At 43.4% G+C, this 20,628-nt stretch overlaps 1 protein-coding gene across 1 annotated transcript; it reads left to right on the forward strand.

Annotated features, from left to right (window-relative positions):
- Positions 1–407: 407 nt before the first annotated feature.
- Positions 408–20,257, forward strand: LOC106562009 (V-set and transmembrane domain-containing protein 2B). The gene is made up of 5 exons (XM_014126522.3): positions 408–1,097; positions 1,833–2,020; positions 2,869–2,898; positions 3,618–4,017; positions 19,186–20,257. The coding sequence occupies exons 1-5, from the start codon at positions 1,025–1,027 to the stop codon at positions 19,272–19,274; spliced, it is 780 nt and encodes a 259-aa protein (XP_013981997.1). The 5' UTR covers positions 408–1,024; the 3' UTR covers positions 19,275–20,257.
- The last annotated feature ends 371 nt before the right edge of the window (positions 20,258–20,628 follow it).

Here is a 20,628-nt window from a genome sequence, read left to right on the forward strand (position 1 = left end):
TGTTGAATGGTTCAATATCATAGTGAGATTGATTTTAATCCGAATTACCACATTGTCTGTTTGAGGGAATACGGATTATCCCGGTGGTTATAATACCAGAGGCTGTGCGAAAACTGACCAATACTGCAACAACAAAAGTATAAAGCGCTGCAGTTTTTCTGTAGGCCTATTTTTCACATTAAATAAATACAAATCTCGGCTCCTGCTAATTTTAGAGTGGCTTGTTGATTTTGGAGAGAAAACAGCATGAATCATCTTGATTCTATATGTTTTAAGGGCTGGCATTTCGTTTGGACGTCAGGTTGTGAGAATTGTCCTCATAGGTTGTGCCGCGCGTTGATTTGAGGGAAGGGTTGATTAGGTTTCAACGCGCGTCAGGCTATCGGTGACGTCGCGCGCATGCCACACTAAGTTAGTGGGTTTGGAAATGCTAAAGCGCCTCCTCACTGATATGCACTCGCACACAAAGCAGACGGATCCGCTCGCGGAACTGGGAACTATCTACTGATCCTCCAGGTCTTAGTACAAAACACGGGAATCTCGTCCTCGGCAGGTCCTCTTTATGGGAGCGGACACAAGGATGGTTATGTAATGGGTCTTGGAGAAGTGCCCGGGAAACCTTCCCTTCGTGTGGAAAGCAGAATGAGCAGGTTTCTTTCAGCCGAGAAGAAGTTTGGTTTCGACCTGAAGCACGTCAGGAAATAAGGAATCACAGTTATAAAGGGATAATAACAGAATATAGAGCAGCTGCAGAACATTCTCACTTATCAAGAGAGGGTATTCTGGTTCGCACCTTTGGATTGTACGTTTTTCGCCTGGCTGGCAGGAAAACATATTGGAGTACGTTATTTGGATCTTGTGAAATATCCTAAATCTTTGGAAAAGCTAACGAATTACCCAACAGATCAGAGACCAACGCTTGCCCATCATGGAAATTGAAATGTTGATGTTATAAAGATACATTTATGGTCAAATGACCGTCTTTACGCGCTCTCTAATCTAACTACCCTAGGATATCTATGAGATGGAAAAACGGGGACTCAACGGCGTCCTTTATTATTTAATTCTTAATGCACCCTTGTTATTCTGTGTAAATGGTAAGTCAACTTTGTTAGTCGTGGCATGCCGTGCTTTTGATGGTGAACACAAATGCTGTCAATCGAACAGCCCCTGTCGTTAGATTTTTGATTTCAAGCTGTTGTGATATGGACCGGACCGGGTCATTATTTGAAGTCGAGCGCATTATTATGCTGCAGTGACTTGGTCGTTATAAGAAAAAACGAATTACGTTGTCGATTAAATGATACATGGGTGAGAGAATAAATGGATAGGATTCAAGTATTAGACGAACACGTGTTAAGACTGTGCTTCAGCAGTTTTGCATAATGTCCACATTTCCTCAGTTATGCTAAGCCTAATGCTAGATGAACACGATCTCTCAAAACACGTAAAGCAACAATAATTAGTATTCTCATGGTGACCAAATACTTGTATTTATTCTGTTACAGGTTCTATCAAACGCCATGGTCATTTCAATTCACAGTACATAGTACACAGGTCACATAAAGCCAATACGCCAAGTTGTGTAGACTACCTTTGCGTCATTGCTTCATTGTCTATTTTCTTTTTAGTCTTAAACTATTATAAACTGATATGTTAGATTGAATGGCAACCTGAATAAGATTGTATTGCGAAATAAAGACAATGTGGATACGGATCTCACTATAGCGCATGTCAGTTGTCTGTCATGAGGCTACGTAATCTCAGATCTTTGTAGATGTGTTCTTTCAACATAGTAATCTATTCTATACGTTGTCTTTTCTCAATGTTAGCTACATTTACTGAAGTGCCCAAAGATGTGAGTGTCGGTGAGGGAGAAGACGTGGAGATGCCGTGCGCCTTTCGGGCCATCGGATCATCGCCCTTCTCGCTTGAGATCCAGTGGTGGTACCTAAAGGAGACAACACCTAAAGAACTTGCACACGAACTGCAAATAAGCGCTCCGGCGAACAGAGCCAAGGTAATGCTGTCCCCATGACAGGGAGGGCAGGTTGGGCTGCTCCTGGGCAGCTACTGAGAGGGGCTCTGTTTAAATGTTCGAAGTTGCACCAAAAGGGATTGACACTTACGGCTACGGCTGTGTGCAATCTGGCCTTTCATGATGGCATCGCCATATGTACGACGTACGACATATGTCGCTATTTATTTGATGGACTTCATTACAACATGTTTGCCAACTAAAAGCATGTGAACGGATATACTGGAGATTGTAAACACTGTGTGGCCATTTATATTAAAGAAGGGGGTGTGTATATTGGGGTGGGCGGGAGGGGGGACGTCACACCTAATGATACAAATGGCACTTGTTTGATTTTCAAATGAGTTCAGGGAGAGTTCTCATGCATGCAGCGGAGATGCCCACGTTGGAATATTCCATAATGCTGTTGGATAACTGTGACATGATTACGCAATCTGTGCCTCTGTTTCAATCGACTCAGGGACACAGAACAACCCCATCTGTAGTTTCTGCTCTGTTATTTAAGCACATTAAGCATGCACTGGAAAACACAACCGATCATTTATAACAGCTCGAGAGTTATTGCAGCTGTTGCTGTCCATGGTGCAGATGTCAATGCACGCTGTTTCGGGCAGGTTTGGGAACAACGCAACTGTTGCTGTCCATGGTGCTGATGTCAATGCGCGCAGTTGTAGAAACAATTGTACAATGTCGAAAGCTATTCAAAATTGCACATGGAATTCCAATTGTGGTGAAGCTCATATCCTAAAGTGTAATTGCTATTAACGAGAGTATTATGCAGTCTTGTGTCTCTGGCTGACCATAACACTTCGACAAATTTCTGATTTCAGGTCACTCAAAAGGATGCCACAAAAATAAGCGTAAGTGTTTGTGTTTCCTCATGTCCAGCTGAAGCATTCACGCTCAAACTTTGTCATAGTGTAGATATCTATCTGATTTCTTCAAATGTTGTATGTGGCTGCACAGTTAAGTCCCGTAATGCATTTGAGTAATAAAATGTTTAGAAACGTTGTTCAAGATCAAAGGGCTAGTCACATCATATGGACAAGGGGCGCTATGGAGGTCACTGGACAATATTTTAGCACAACCTATGGTGGTAACTGTCCACGCCTCTGTTGCAAGTGGGCATTTTTCCAAGCATCGTTTTTTCTAGACTTACGACTCCATTTTGTACAGTTGGCTCAAACCTGGCTGGCTCACCATTATCATGTCGCCTTTATAATATAAATATAGCCTAATCTTGTTTTGAAATGTATCCAGAGACTTGCCACACAACAGGCAGCATTAAATCTGCCATGTTTAAACCCACCACTAAACTGCGACGTTATTGCATTTTCCTGCCGAGAGGCAAGTTATTTCTCTATTGAGACTGCGTCCACACGTTTAAGATTTTTTGGGATTATAGGCCTTTAGGATTTAAGCTATCAAACCCATAAGCCCCCATCGCGTGCTGCATATGTGGCAGTAGTCTAATGAGTGGCCGGCATAGTCTACTTTGATATAGACATATTTATTGTCGAAACCAACAGGTTTTATTGTGCATGTAGCAATCTCTCCCTTTCTCTGTTTCTCTTTGTAGACTGTGAGGGTACAGGGCAGCGCCATATCTCACAGGCTTAGTCTCTCCAAGGTGCGAAAGGAGGACGAGGGGGTGTACGAGTGCCGAGTTTCCGACTTGTACTCCGACGAGACTCAGGAATACAAGGTTCAAGCCACCCTCCAGGTGATTCCGCGTGATGGCATGGTGGCCGAGGAGGCCGTGTCCCACATTCAGAATAGATGGCCACTGAGGAACAGCAAGGACGCGGTGGCCGGGGGGCGGGCTACCTCTGAGCCAGGTCAGGGAAAGCCTCGTATGCCTCCTCCGGCGGGAAATGGCCCCCTCCCCGCCAGCACGATGACCACCGCCTCTGCAGCAAAGTCCTCAGCTTCGCCAAGGCCCGGCAATGCGGCCATCCTCCGACAGCAGCACGGAGCTGGTAAGTTAAAGTGCAACAGTGACACCTAGTGATACAAGGATTGAAGACGGAGAGTTTGTGTTACTCCTCCATCTCCTGTCAGACCATCAGGAGCATGTCATTCAGATCGGTGATTTACCCTTTTTGAGTGAATAATAAATTACACCGACATTTTTATTGTCATTGAATAATATAATGTTATTGACGAATTATATATTTGATGATGCTTGTGTAGAGAACACAACCTGTTACATGTAATTATATTGCTTCACAGGGCAGTGTTTCTTACGGGGAGGTATTCTTTCTTTCATAATACCTTAATAAATAAAATGCATTTATCCATGCTGGGACATATCTACCTATCTTGCCACCAGTTGAGACATTTGATTTTGCCAGAGGTTATATTCAGACTATGGAGAGTGAGGGAAGGTGTGTATGTATCTGCAGTAGGTATCAGAAATATTCATCCCCTTGGATTTTTTCACATTTTCTTACGTGGCGTAGTGGGATTGAAATGTCATTGTCATTGATCTACACAAAATTCTCCATTATGTCAAAGTGAAGAGAATGTTAACAAATGAATAGGCCTACAAATTAAATAACTAAAATATAGTTGTTGCACAAGTATTCACCCTTTTTGTTTAGGCAAGCCTAAATTAGTTCAGGAGTAAAATGTAGCTTAGAAAATCACATATTAAGTTACATGGACTCACTCTGTATGAAATAATAAAGGTTGACATGATTTTTCAATGGCTGACCCTTCCTCTGTCCCCTATACAACATATATAAGGCCCCCAGTCAAATGTTGAATTTCAAGCACAGATTCAACTACAAAAACCAGTGAGCTTTGCAAAAGCCTGATGAAGAAGGGCAGTGATTGGTAGATGGGTAACATTAACAAATTAGACATTGAATATCTCTTTAAGCATGGTCAAGTTCATAATGATGCTCTGGATGATGTATTAAACCACCCAGACGCAACAAAGACACAGAGGTCCCTCTTAACTGAGCTGTCGGACAATATGGAAACTCCTCAGGGATGTCACCATGAGGCCAATAGTGATTTCAAAACAGCTACAGAGTTCACTGGCTGTGAAGGGAGGAAACTGAAGATCGATCCGCAACATTGTAGTTACTCGACAATAATGTCCTAAATGACAGAGTGACTAGAATAATAATATATATGGAGATTGCACGGCTGTCAGAAACGAGTGTGGCTGAAATAGTGAATCCGCTAATTTGAAGGGGTATCCACATACTTTTGTATATATACATGTTAAACAAATCAAAATACATTTGAGATTTTAGATTCTTTAAAGTAGCCAGTCTTTGCCTTGATGACAGCTTTGCACACAATGAGTAGGTGTGTCCAAACTTTTGACTAGTACTGTATACAGTTGAAGTCGGAAGTTTACATACACCTTAGGCAAATACATTTAAACTCAGTTCTTCACAATTCCTGACATTTAATCCAAGGAAAAATTCCCTCTCTTCGGTCAGTTAGGATCACCACTTTATTTTAAGAATGTGAAATGTCAGAATAATAGTAGAGAGAATGCTTTATTTCAGCTTGTATTTCTTTCATCACATTCCCAGTGGGTCAGACGTTTACATACACTCAATTAGTATTTGATTGGCATTGCCTTTAAATTGTTTAACTTGGGTCAAACATTTTGGGTAGCCTTCCACAAGCTTCCCACAATAGGTTTGGTGAATTTTGGCCCATTCCTCTTGACAGAGCTGGTGTAACTGAGTTAGGTTTGTAGGCCTCGTTGCTCGCACAAGATTTTTCAGTTCTGCCCACAAATTTTCTATAGGATTGAGGTCAGGGCTTTGTGATGGCCACTCCAATACCTTGACTTTGTTGTCCTTAAGCCATTTTGCCACAACTTTGGAAGTATGCTTGGGGTCATTGTCCATTTGGAAGACCCATTTGGGACCAAGCTTTAACTTCCTGACTGATGTCTTGAGATGTTGCTTCAATATTTCCACATCATTTTCCTGCCTCATTATGCCATCTATTTTGTGAAGTGCACCAGTCCCTCCTGCAGCAAAGCATCCCCACAACATGATGCTGCCACCCCTGTGCTTCACGGTTGGGATCGTGTTCTTCGGGCTTGCAAGCCTCCCCCTTTTTCCTCCAAACATAACGATGGTCATTATGGCCAAACAGTTCTATTTTTGTTTCATCAGACCAGAGAACATTTGTCCAAAAAGTACGCTCTTTGTCCCCATGTGCAGTTGCAAACCGTAGTCTGGCTTTTTTATGGCGGTTCTGGAGCAGTGACTTCTTCCTTGCTGAGCGGCCATTCAGGTTATGTCGATGTAGGACTCGTTTTACTGTGGATATAGATACTTTTGAACCTGTTTCCTCCAACATCTTCACATGGTCCTTTGCTGTTGTTCTGGGATTGATTTGCACTTTTCGCACCAAAGTACGTTCATCTCTAGGAGACAGAACGCGTCTCCTTCCTGAGCGGTATGGTGGCTGCGTGGTCCCATGGTGTTTATACTTACGTACTATTGTTTGTACAGATGAACGTGGTACCTTCAGGCGTTTGGAAATTGCTCCCAAGGATGCACCAGACTTGTGTAGGTCTACAATTTTTTTCAGAGGTCTTGGCTGATTTCTTTTGATTTTCCCATGATGTCAAGCAAAGAGGCACTGAGTTTGAAGGTATGACTTGAAATACATCCACAGGTACACCTTCAAATGACACAAATGATGTAAATTAGCCTATCAGAAGCTTCTAAAGCCATGACATAATTTTCTGGAATTTCCCAAGCTGTTTAAAGGCACAGTCAACTTAGTGTATGCACAGTTCTGACCCACTGGAATTGTGATACAGTGAATTAAAAGTGAAATAATCTGTCTGTAGACAATTGTTCGAAACATTACTTGTGTCATGCACAAAGTAGACGTCCTAATCGACTTGCCAAAACTATAGTTTGTTAAGAAATTTGTGGAGTGGTTGAAAAACAAGTTTTAATGACTCCAACCTAAGTGAATGTAAACTTCCGACTTCAAATGTATATACACACTATATATACACAAGTATGGCCTTACTGAAGAGCTTAGTGACTTTCAACGTGGCACCGTCATAGGATGCCACCTTTCCAACGAGTCAGTTCATCAAATTTCTGCACTGCTAGAGCTTCCCCTGTCAAATTTAAGTGCTGTTATTGTGAAGGCGAAATGTCTAGGAGCAACAACGGCTCAGCTGTGAAGTGGTAGGCCACAGAAGCTCATGGAATAGGACCACCAAGTGCTGAAGCGTGTAGCGCGTAAAAATCATCTGTCCTCAGTTGCAACACTCACTAACTACCGAGTTCCAAACTGCCTCTGGAAGCAACGTCAACACAATAACTGTTCGCCAGGGGAGGTTAATGAAATGGTTTTCCATGGCCGAGCAGCCGCACACAAGCCTAAGATCACCATGTGCAATGCTAATAGTTGGCTGGAGTTTGTAAATCTCACCGCCATTGGACTCTGCAATAGTGGAAACGTGTTCTCTTGAGTGATGATTCACGCTTCACCGTCCTTCAGTCCGACAGACAAATCTGGATTTGACGGATGCCAGGAGAACGCTACCTGCCTGAATACATAGTGCCACCTGTAAAGTTTGGTAGAGGAGGAATAATTGTCTGGGGCTGTTTTTCATGATTCGGGCTAGGCCCCTTAGTTCCAGTGAAGGGAAATGTTTGGAGCTTTTTACACTTTTTTCTCCCCAATTTTGTGATATCCAATTGGTAGCAGTTACAGTCTTGTATCATTGCTGCAACTCCTGTACGGACTCAGGAGAGGCGAAAGTCGAGAGCCGTGCATCCTCTGAAACACAACCCAGCCAAGCCGCATTGCTTCTTAACACACTGCCCCCTTAACCCAGAAGCCAGCCACACCAATGTGTTGGAGGAAACACTGTACAGCTGTTGCCTGAAGTCATCATACATGCGCCCGGACGACACAAGGAGTCCCTAGAGTGCGATGGGACAAGGACATCCCATCCGGCCAAACCCTCCCCTAACCCGGATGACGCTGGGCCAATTGTGCGCCGCCTCATGGGTCTCCGGTGGTGGCCGGCTGCGACAAAGCCCAGGATCGAACCTGGATCTGTAGTGACGCTTCTAGCACTGGGATGCATTGCCTTAGACCTCTCCGCTACTCGGGAGGCCCGTGAAGGGAAACCTTAACACTACAGCATACAATGACATTCTAGACGAGTCTGTGCTTCCAACTTTGTGGCAACAGTTTGGGGAAGGTCCTTTCCTGTTTCAGCATGATAATACCCCTGTGCACAAAATGAGGTCCATACAGAAATGGCTTGTCGAGATCGGTGTGGAAAAAATTGACTGGCCTGCACAGAGCCCTGACCTCAACCCAATCGAACACCTTTGGGATGAATTGGAAGGCCGACTGCGAGCCAGGCCTAATCACCCAACATCAGTGCCCAACCTCACTAATGCTCTTGTGGCTAAACGGAAGCAAGTCCCCACAGCAATGATCCAACTTCTAGTGGAAAGCCTTCCCAGAAGAGTGGAGGCTGTTAGAACAGCAAAGGGTGGACCAACTCCATATTAATGCCCATTTTGGAATGAGATGTTCAAAGAGCAGATGTCCACATACTTTTGGTAATGCAGTATATACGGTGGCTTCAGACCCCTTGACTGTTTCCACATGTTGTTACGTTACAGACTTATTATAAAATGAATAACAGAAAAATAAATCCCCATCATTCTGCAAACAATACCCCATAATGACAAAGTGAAAACAGGTTTTTAGTAATGTTTGCTAGTTTATTAAATATAAAAAACAGAAATACCTTATTTACATTAGTATTCAGACCCTTTGCTATGAGACTCGAAATTGAGCTCAGGTCCATCCTGTTTCCATTGATTATCCTTGAAATGTTTCTACAACATTGGAGTCCATCTATGGTAAATTCAATTGATTGGACATGATTTGGAAAGGCACACACCTGTCTATAAGGTCCCACAGTTGACAGTGCTTGTCAGAGCAAAAACCAACTCATGAGGTCGAAGGAATTGTCCGTAGAGCTCCGAGACAGGAATGTGGGGAAGGGTACAAAAAAACTAATGCAGCATTGAAGATCCCCAAGAACACAGTGGCCTCCATCATTCTTTATTTTATTTTTTTTACCCCTTTTTTGCTCCCCAATTTCGTGGTACCCAATTGGTAGTAGTTACAGTCTTGTCTCATTGCTGCAACTCCCATACAGACTCGGGAGAGGTGAAGGTCGAGAGCCATGCATCCTCCGAAACACAACCCAACCTAGCCGCACAGCTTCTTGACACATTGCACATCCAACCCAGAAGCCAGCCGCACCAATGTGTCGGAGGAAACACCGTACACCTGGCGACCTGGTCAGCATGCACTGCGCCCGGCCTGCCACAGGAGTCACTAGTGTGCGATGAGACAAGGATATCCCTGCCGGCCAAACCCTCCCTAACCTGGACGACGCTGGGCCAATTGTGCGTCGCTCCATGGACCTCCCGGTTGCGGCCGGCTGCGACAGAGCCTGGGCTCGAACCCAGAATCTCTGGTGGCACAGCTAGCACTGCGATGCAGTGCCTTAGACCAATGCACCACCCGGGAGGCCTGCCTCCATCATTCTTAATAGAAAGAAGTTTGTAACCACCAAGACTCTTCCTAGAGCTGGCTGCACAGCCAAACTGACTGTCCAGGAGTTGGCGGATGCTTTAGTCCAGGTCTGGGAGGAGATCCCTCAGGAGACCATCCGCCACCTCATCAGGAGCATGCCCAGGCGTTGTAGGGAGGTCATACAGGCATGTGGAGGCCACACACACTACTGAGCCTCATTTTGACTTGTTTTAAGGACATTACATCAAAGTTGGATCAGCCTGTAGTGTGGTTTTCCACTTTAATTTTGAGTGTGACTCCAAATCCAGACCTCCATGGGTTGATAAATTGGATTTCCATTGATTATTTTTGTGTGATTTTGTTGTCAGCACATTCAGCTATGTAAAGAAAAAAGTATTTAATAAGATTATTTCTTTCATTTAGATCTAGGATGTGTTGTTTAAGTGTTCCCTTTATTTTTTTGAGCAGTATATATATATTTTAGGGGGTAGATCAGCTTTAATATTGCAGATAGATCTTTGCTTCCATCAATGTAATTGTTTGCCATATATTTTTCAACTGTGTTGTGATGTTTCACAAAAGTTCTGAACCTTTCTACTCTCATAGATCTCCATATTGTAAATGTAAAAAAAATAATCTAAGAGTAGTACTATATTATTGATCGATTGACTATAACTTTTTAAACAACTCAGCAGTGCTATTTGCAGAGGCGGACATGACTTGGCAGGGGGTCATGACCCATGACCCATGGCCCTTCTAGCCGTCTCTATTTAAAACAACAAAAAGTAAACAAATATGCCCACAGTCATCAAGCTAGGTAAGAGATTATTACATTAGTTTAAGTGATTGATAAGACTGAACTAGATCATGATAATTCAATAATCAATATTGTGTTGCACCTTTAACCAATAACCTAACAACTAACTCCTACAAATAAAGTACAAGGACAAAGTTTACACCGCACACTGGGAGAGAAATTCACGTTTCAGCAGGACAATAACCTGCAACACAAATATACACTGGTGTTGCTTACCAAGAAGACAGTGAATGTTCCTGAGTGGATAAGCTACTGTTTTGACTTAAATCTGCTTGAAATCTATGGCAAGACTTGAAAATTGCTGTCCAGCCATGATCCTAAACTCCTTGACAGAGCTTGAAGAATTTTGAAAGGAATATTTTGAAAATATCACACAATCCAGATGTGGAAAGCTCTTAGGGTCTTACCCAGAAAGACACACAGCTGTAATCGCTGCCAAAGGTGATTCTAACATGCATTGACTCAGGGGTGAATACTTATCTAATCAACGTATATTTAGTGCTTTACTTTTCCTTCATTTAACAAAAATATATATGGAATTTTTATTTCACTTTGACATCAATTACCCCCAAAAAAATACTATTAAATGAATTTCAATCCCACTTCATAATCAACACAATGTGAGAAATCCAATGGATATGTTTCCCTCATGATCTCTACACTCTAAGGTGAGAGCGCCTTAAAGCAGGCCTTGGAGAGAGCGAGCAGGGGGCTATCTCACACGCCAGACTCGCTATTGATCGATGAAGCATACTCCTGAATAATTACATTTCACAGACTCCGCAGGGGAGTTTAATTCGCCGCTCGGCCATATCAGACTTACAGCTGCTGACGCAGTGGTGGTGCAGCGTGGGAGACATGTAGCTGTGACATCTAGCTGTGGGTAGGGAAGGTGGATGCACACTTATCAGTATGTTGGATGACACTTGTCTGTTTATGTGCGTTAGCATGTGACTGTGTGCTGATGTATGTTTTGATTGTGTCTGCGTGTGTGTACAGACGTGATGTGAAAGCAGCCAGGGAGACCATGTTCATACCTCTGGCTGGAAGCATGCCTCCACACTTCGCCTCCTCTTTCCTGGCTATTGCTGTCAGTGCGTTGGTGGTTTGCAGGGTGACTAAGGGGGTAACGTAGAGCAAGGCCCTCCTCTAATGATAGGCTGTTGCCAGGGTTCTGGCCTCTTTACACGGGGGTTGTCTCTCTCATCAAGGGTTCTATACTTCTGTGTGGTGATTAGAGTGAAAGGAACTCCTGATGGGAAGTTTTCCGAAAGACTTTAGAGGCCCTTGGAGGAGACATTGTGGGAAGTTTCATTCTCTGTTCCTTCCCTATTGTGTCTATCGTACTCAGTGTTGTGTCTGCTCGACGTGTGCTGTGGCTTGTCGGGATGGCTGTTCTCCCCTTGCTGTGGCTTTGTCCTCAGGGCAGAGGAGGACAGCCGGTGGGCCATAACTGGAGGAGAGGACTCCAGAGGAAACAGTTACACAACTCTACCTGTGTCCTTGAGTGCAGTGCTTCGCCTCCGCTTTCACTACTAGTCCCGACTTCTTATTCAGTGCTATCATCCAACAACATGTACATCTAAATGTATGCTTGAAGCCAATGCCATCTACAGAGCCTTGAGTTCCATTGAAAATGTAATCAACAGAGTTGTGCAAATTGGTAATTTGGAAGGCTACATTTACTTCTACGTGTTAGTCATTTAGCAGACTCTCTTATCCAGAGGCCAGGGATCCATTTGGTCTTCTCTATGTGATTCTAATCCCTTACTTTCTGAATGAAGCTAACTGCCAACTAAGGGGTAATAATGCTGAAAACACCACGCTAATAGAATGGCACCATGCTGTTAGTCCTCCTCATGTTGGACTGTTCAGAACACTGACGCTGCCATCCTGGACATGTACCGTGGACGTGAGAATAGCCTGGAGCACGTTAAACACCCTCTCCTAGGGACTGGCATTGTGGATCAGTGTGCTCGGCCAGCCCTGTCCTCAGCGAAGCGAGACAGAGGCAGCCATTTGGCGAGAAAAATCTAACAATACCGTTGCCAGTTCACTGATTCTCCTCTCTCTCTCTCTCTCTCTCTCTCTCTCTCTCTCTCTCTCTCCTCTCTCTCCCCCTCTCTCTCTCTCTCCCCCCCCCCTCTCTCTCCCCCCCCTCTCTCTCTCTTTTAACATGACCCCCATTTTCTCCAAAACACAATACAATAGAGGCAGGATTCTTGTCCACATGTATATAATGTAGCAAAAATGACATTGAATCCTTTTCGACCAAATGAGCAGTTACTGCCTTTTTACTTGGTTTTGATTTATTTTTATTTCATTTAACCTTTAATTAACAAGGCAAGTCAGTTAAGAACAAATTCTTATTTACAAAGATGGCCTACCCCGGTCAAACCTGGACGAAGCTGTGCCAATTGTGCGCCGCCCCATGGGACTCCCAATCACGTCCGGATGTGATTCAGCCTGGATTCAAACCAGGGACTGTAGTGTCACCTCTTGCACTGAGATGCAGTGACTTCGACCACTATGCCACTCGGGAGCAGAATAATGCTCTGTTTAGATTACAAAACGAGGTTAGGCAGCCATTGTTAGGGCAATTGGATTGACTGACCAACATTGGTATATACGTCATACTGAGCAGTAATACTTGCATGCTCCAGTTTTAAATACTGATTTAGTATCGGGAAAACAACATCATCTGAGGATCAGAGGTATTACAGACTGACCTCTGGGCTTGTTGTCTTAACATGACTGTCCAGGACAAAGCAAGGCAAACTCACCTGTTGAATTATGAGAATCTGATGCATATTATTTTTCATATATAGCAGCTCAAGGCTGATATATTCCTTCAAATTGTCTGGTCAGTATTTGCTTCTCTGTCTCCCGTCATGTATCTCTGTCAGACTAAATCAAATACAGTAAATCAATCCATGTAAAAGTGCTTCCCTGACACGTTTACATTAACTGTGGGGAGACAGAATTTTTTCTTGGATTTTATTTCTTTAAGTGAACCCCTCAACATATTTGTCAACAGATTGTGAAGGTTAAAAAGCACCCTGGCATATTTGAAAGACTGGCCCTCCCTTGTCGTACCACAATAACAACAGTTGAGGGGGAAAAATGTGATCTGGCCCGCCTCTCGGAAATGCGTGCATCTGTCACTTTTCTGCAATGTCATCTGGCTGAGTGGCAGAAACAATTAATATTAAAGGGGAAATGCCACGGGCATGTGGCAGATAAGCCAGCCCCTCAGCACACTGTCAGGTGTCTCAAATTGCCTCTCAAATTTTCATTTTTCATCTGGGGGTTTGGTGGCCTTGCTGGGATAACAGATCAACTTGCAGTGCACCATTCTCCAGCGCTTCACAGGGAACCAGATTGATAGTCCCATGGAGGATCAGTGGCTAACACTTTGGGGATGGTGGTTGTCTATCATGAGTTCACAGTGGAATGTGTGGCGACTGCACAGCTGAGAATGTTCCTCCTGGTTCTCCATTCACTAACAGAAAAACTACCACACAACAGTGAAATGGAACCTTGTTGAAACTTTCAACTGTGAATACAACCATCCATGGAATCACAAGCTTTAATCCCAGCATTTTCCAACATTAGAAACAGAATATTATTCGAAAGATTTTAATCTCAGCGCATTTCTTTGTTTGTGGCATTTATACAGTAGTGTTGTCCCTTGCTTTAAATTAATCTGAAATATTGTTTTACGTTTCTCAGTAATTTGGCTTGCTTGTTTCACGAAATCAACCTGTATGCAGGCCAATCTGAAAGCCAATTACAATGTGAACCGCTATTACTTCGATCATTAATTAATCAGTCGTCAAATTAATTCACTGGAATATCCTAATTAGAATTTCATTGACTATCTATATTGATTATGGACTACTTGATTAAAAGGAACATTTGGTTAGTGGAAATATTCCACATTGTGGATGTGACTGTGGGAGTTAGTTCGATAATGTTGCTGTTAGTATTATTCACAGTGAAACGGAGGTGAGAAAGAGAGAGAAATAGGAGCAGTTGACTATGCAATAATATTAAAAACTGTGACTGTGTGTACTCAGCAGTTCGGAGAAAGGGCTTGGCAGGTGAAGTTGTTTGGTAGGGAGTGAGGAACATGGCACAGAGCATGAGGACAGCCAGACAGTGATGATGCAAGAGCTCACTCGAATACACCTACCCAAAATGCAATGGTCTGCTTGCTACTCTAGATTACCTTGATATCCCTTGGCAAGAGTATTTGTCTCTGGCTGGACAGCTGTCTCAATCCCTCATTAAACACCCAGTCTATCGCATCCTCTCTCTCTCTCTGTGTGTGTGTGTGTGTGTGTGTGTGTGTGTGTGTGTGTGTGTGTGTGTGTGTGTGTGTGTGTGTGTGTGTGTGTGTGTGTGTGTGTGTGTGTGTGTGTGTGTGTGTGTGTGTGTGTGTGTGCGTGTGCGTGTGCGCGTGTGTGTGGGAATATTAACAGGCTGATGTGGCTTTTCAGTTGTCAGTCTCCGCTCCAAGGACAATTATGTTAGGTAACTGTCAGACTGTGTGGGAAGCACTTCACTTCTCCCAATGTGGTGTTGATTGACTTCCGTTGTTGACTTCCATTGTTTCCCTGGCAAGAAGGCACTGTGCTGGTGTTGTCATCTCTGTGACAGATGATGGCTGGACAGTTATGTGGACTTTACATTACTTTATTATTATTGGGCCTGTGTGTTGCGGCCTGTAGCTCATCCAAGACCATGAGACAGTGGGAAAAGTGGTAAAGAAGTGGAGAGTTCTCACTTGAATGAGTTGTCACTTTCACCTGTAAGGAAAGACACTACATGACCGATAGGGAACAATGGTAGCTGGCAATCCATAATGGTCGATCTCTGTAACGGTTCTCTTTATTGTAGGCACCGCAAGCAGTCCGAGTTACAAACCTATGGCACACTGCAGGGTGAAGTGGTGGAGGAGGACTTGTTTGCCTCGCCCTGAGCTTGTATTATTGAATTTCCAAGGCTTTTTGTTTCCATGTGGTGAAGAAGCCTGTTGGTGTTCACCCTCCCCCTAACAGAAGAGAACGTTCACTTGTGACCCGTGTGTCCATGAGGACAAACTTAGGCACCAACAAGAGAAAATATCATACAAAATCCCTCTTTGTATGTTCGGTCCAGTTAAATGAATAGAACAGAGTCAACCACCTGTGTGGATGTAGTGTCTTTCTTAGCCAAGCTCGGTCAATAGTTCCCTCTTTTTTCTCTGTCTCTTTTTGCCACATAGACTTTAGTCTTTCTTTTTACTGTATCTATCTGCAGTACGTTGTATTGCACTCCCCAGTGAACACTCCATGCTCTGAAAACGTTTTTGTTTCTTTATCCACATCGGTGTTTTCAGTCGTTCTGTTTGTCCTCCCCCATATGCGATTCCTAATCATCCCCCTATTCAGCCGTCTAGCAGATGCCAACCGTAACCTTCCAGAATAGTGATGTCATCCTAATGGTCATTAGTTACACGTCTACACAGGGCATAGCTGCTACTCTACAGGTACACTAATCTCTAACAGAACGATGAGATTCTACCTCTCATCCAAGGGGTTCTGCTTTAGGTAAATTGTCAATGCCTGCTAATGTGTGAGGGACAAAGAGAGTGAGAGAGCGAGAGAGAGAGAGAGAGAGAGAGAGAGACAGAGACAGAGGACAGAGGACAGAGAGGCAGAGAGGAAGAGAGGAGAGAGAGAGAGAGGAAGAGAGAGAGAGGAAGAGAGAGAGAGGAGAGAGAGAGAGGAAGAGAGAGAGGAAGAGAGAGAGAGGAAGAGAGAGAGAGGGGAAGAGAGAGAGAGAGGAGAGAGAGAGAGAGAGAGAGAGGGGGGAAGAGAGAGCGAGGGGAAGAGAGCGAGAGAGAGAGAAATCAAGTGTACACCTCACAGTGCTGGTGTACTAATGACAGTAATTATTGTGCGAACAGGGCATGTAGCAGAGTCATAGCTAGTGTTGTACACTGTATGAGGGGTGTATTGTTTCTGCTTCACTTTGCCCCCAATGAGCTGCAATGTGATCTCTAAATAATGTGGTGGGCCTATTCATTTGCCAAATTTCAACACCCCCACTTCATACACCACAGATGGCTTTTTAACCCAATGTCCCGGGTTTTAGTTTCCAAATATGTGAATGTGGTGGGTTATATAATTGTATAGCAGATTGTCTGCAGTTAAATAGACTATTGAATTCTTTGTATTTTTAAAGGTCGAGGTTACTCTCACAAACCTACATTTCCATTGGACGTAAAATATTGGCTAACTGATTTATCTACAGTAGACAGATGAGCTTACAGACCCTGTGTTCTGAGAGTAAGTGTATGCTTTGATTGATTCAAAACTCAGGGGAGAATTATCTGAACCTCAAGGCAAAGCGATGTCATTCCTACAGAGAGATACCCGCTGGTACTAAAACATGGTTCAAAGATAAACAAGACAGATCCCTACAGAGTGTTGTGCGAATTTGGAGTTGGAGCAGTGTTTTCTCTTATGAGTGTAAACGTATTTTCTCTTATGTAGTGCTTCCAGTAAGGGGGATTAGTGTGGATTGAGTAATGCCTTGGTGTTACACGTTTGGTGACTGCTGTGTTAACGTGTGGAGTGATTCTGGCAACAATGGTCCAGGGAGTAGTTCTCAGGTTTTAGCTGATTCATGTGGGTTTATTCATTTTGTTATTTTCATGGCTTTTGTTTGACCTTTGTATTTTTACACAGCATTACCGGCATTCCGTCTTCAATGAACACATATTTTAATTGTCTGAGTAGGAGACTGTCTGATAAAGATTACCATAGATGACACAGGGTGAAACCATTGGTTTAATGTAGTTGTGGATAGAAAATAATGACTTTTCCTTGAGTCTGATGAAGTTGTAGAATATTCTATAGAATAGAGTAGATTTGAACATAGAATAGAGGGGGTCTTGTGCCAAAGATTTCATGTACATGTTACAGGCGTCAGAGCGTGAGAAGAAGTTCTGGTTTCCCAAGCAGGGTACCTGAAAAGTCTGGCTTTTCCCAGGGCTAAATTAATATCTATTAACACCAGGTATGAACTTTGAACAGATGTGGATCATTGCGCGACTAACCCATTTCAAAAGGTGATCTGAGGCAGTCCTCTGGTCCTCACCAATCGCTTTTCTAATACTAAGGTGGGTTACATGTTATCACGATTTCTACTCAGGAAATGATTTTTTTTCAACAAATTTAGATTGGATTGGACATTTTAAAGATGTCTGTGACAGCACCTGCCATAAGGGGTGATTGTAAGGGTCTGGTTGGGGCTGAGGTGGGGTGCGTCACGAGGGGACAGGGGCAGTCAGAGCCGGCTGTCTCCAGATAGCCTTAAATAAACACCTGTCATTTGGATCCTTGGTGAGGAGGGTCAGATAAGCTGCCCTGTCCAGATGCTGTCCATCACTCTACAGCCAATCTACTCAATGGCCATGGAAGACAGAGAGGGTGCAGAGCGGATAGAGAGAGATTTTAAAAGGGCAAAGGAAGAGAAATGTGGCAAGAATAAAATGGGGGTGGGACACAAAAGAAGGGATACAGTTTACAAAGAGGTACAGTGCCAGAGACATAAACAGAGAGCGGATGGAAGGACATGAGAGATTGAAACAATAGAAGTGGAATGGGGGAGAAACAAGGGGAATTGATGCGAAGATTAGAGCCAATCAGCGCATCAACGTTCAGCGAAATATGGAGAAAGACATTTGGTCTAATGCTTTCTCACTCACTCCATTTTGTCCTGAATACACTGCAGTTCTGTCTGTGATTAAGACAGCTGGCCTGGCTCCGGGTGAGTCTTGTAAGGCACTGTTAAGCACTTGTATTGCCCTGTTTGCGTGTAGTAGAGTTCATGTCTTTGAGTTGATGTTCGTGTGGTCTTTATACCATGTCTTTGGGCTGGGGGATGATGGAAGCATTGGTGTGTGGATGTGTAGCGGGGCGTGGCCTGGTTGAAAACGTGAGAATGGAAAAACAGACGGCTGTCTCACACTAGAGGTGCCACAGAAACTCCAGCCTCGTTAAACATTGACTCATTATGCTTGTTTCTGTGTGTGTGATCTGAAAAATCAATCTGGCCTGCCTTTTGTTTGTTGGGGTCTGTTCCTCGGTGATCGCGTGTGTCCGTTTATGCATGTGTGTGTGTGCGTAAACGAGCATGTGTACTCGTATGAGAGAGTGTGCGTGTGTCATAATGAAACAGCTTTAAGCCAGCAGTTGCTCTACTGCCCAAACAGGAAATGTTATGTGTCAGACAGGGATTAGGAGCTGTATCCAAGGGCCACTCTTCCTCATGGCCAGGTTCACCGCGGGATGTCTCCTACCTTCCTGTACAAAACTATCAGCATAAGTAGATGCTGCCATTTCATGGACTCAAATGGTAGCCTGGCAATGTGGATGAAACTCTCACCTCTATCTCAGCGTGAACGAAAGTAGACTTGAGATTTTCCACAACTGCCATTTTGTCAGCCATAATTGTGTGAAATATGGCCCAGGTAATACAGAATTCTACTCCTGGCAGGGAGTTAACAGATATCATGAGCTACTGTGAGCTTCCTGAACTCTGGAGGATGCCCCATTGTTCCCATTCACCACAGCCAGGCATCCTTGGTACTGTCTTAACACTATATCTCTCCTCAGTTTCTGTGTTCAGGTTTGATTTGTAGCACAGAGACATTTCCACTGACCTTTCTACCCCCCTCTGGTTGTCTTTGTCTGGCCAGGTTCTGGAGCCATTACCACCACTGACCCGTTCCTCTTCATCACTCTCCTGATCCTGCATAAGCTCCTCCCCTTCCTGTTTACCCAATAAGAGACTTCAACCAAACGACGACCCGAAAGTTTTCACTTTATGTACCAAACAACAAAAGGGAAATATATATAGATGTATACCGTTATGGCACATCACTGAGGGTGAGGAAACTAATGGCAAAGAGAGGAGAAGAAAGGACTGACGATATAAGGACTGAATGAAAGAGAAGGAGAAGACGTGGTCTTCTGACTGGGACTAATGGAGGACACGTCTAAGAACTGAATGTATATGAATTGTATGAGAAGCATGAAACAAGGAATCTATGTGAATAAGAACTTCACAGCTACGTCATACACACAACCAACATCCACTAAACGCTGCGTCCAGTTTCCAAATAGTATCTGCCATGCTTCATGCACGGCTGTCCTTATTTATTTTCGGGTGGATGTCTTTTGATGTTTTATTTTCTATTTGTATTATATTTTCAGTTCAACGGATTTTTATTTGGAATTCATTTTTCAGGATTTTGAAATGATCTTGATCATATCTGCATCTGGAAGATTCTTTTTTTATTCTAAAAGAGATCCACTCCTCATGTTTGTTTCGGTTGATTTGCATGAGCTGTTGAACAGAAACCCATCATGTTTTTTTTCACAGAAGTCAAAGCTTTTTGAAATGTTCGGTTCATTCACGGAGACTGTGAGTCTGTGTCGTTCTGTTGCCCCTGTCTCTCTCTCTCTCTCTCTCTCTCTCTCTCTCTCTCTGTGTCTCTCTCTCTCTCTCTCTCTCTCTCATGATTTCTCCAAGCGTTGTTTCATGATGTATACAAATATGACCTTATATATTTTGATTAAATAAGGCACACATTACCATAGTTGTTGTTAGTCACCTTCAATAATGTTTATTTTTTATTAAAGATATGGTGGTCAAAGTTAAGACATTCATTTATAAATACAAAAAAAAAAAAACATATTGGTATGTTGCCAACACCGGTTGAAATAAAAGTTGTTGTTTTTTTTCAATAAAAATTGACATCAAAGGCGTTACATGTGAACATTAAATCTATGAAGCTTTCTTTGACCATACAGGAAACCATGTCTTAGTGCTCTCTAAAGTATATGGTTGACCCATATCATGAGATAAATCTTTCCGTGAACTAGAAGTGAATTAGGCATGTAGGTCACTGTCCAGATCTTTCTTGCCAGTGTGTGCTCCACAAGCGCTAATGTGTAATGAAGCGCCTGCGTGCATCCCTATCCAAGTGTACCTCCAAAGTCAGCTGCTGTACCAGTGTCTGAGCTCCATTGAATCCATGGGAGATATGTGACAGCTGAGCAGCTGTTGATACTGGCAAAGCAGACGCAAGGTACCACTTGAGCGCCCACGTTGTCGACTGAGGGTCGCAACGCAGATC

This window comes from Salmo salar, chromosome 11, assembly GCF_965601325.2.
Source record: "Salmo salar chromosome 11, fSalSal1, whole genome shotgun sequence".
Classification (NCBI taxonomy): domain Eukaryota; kingdom Metazoa; phylum Chordata; class Actinopteri; order Salmoniformes; family Salmonidae; genus Salmo; species Salmo salar.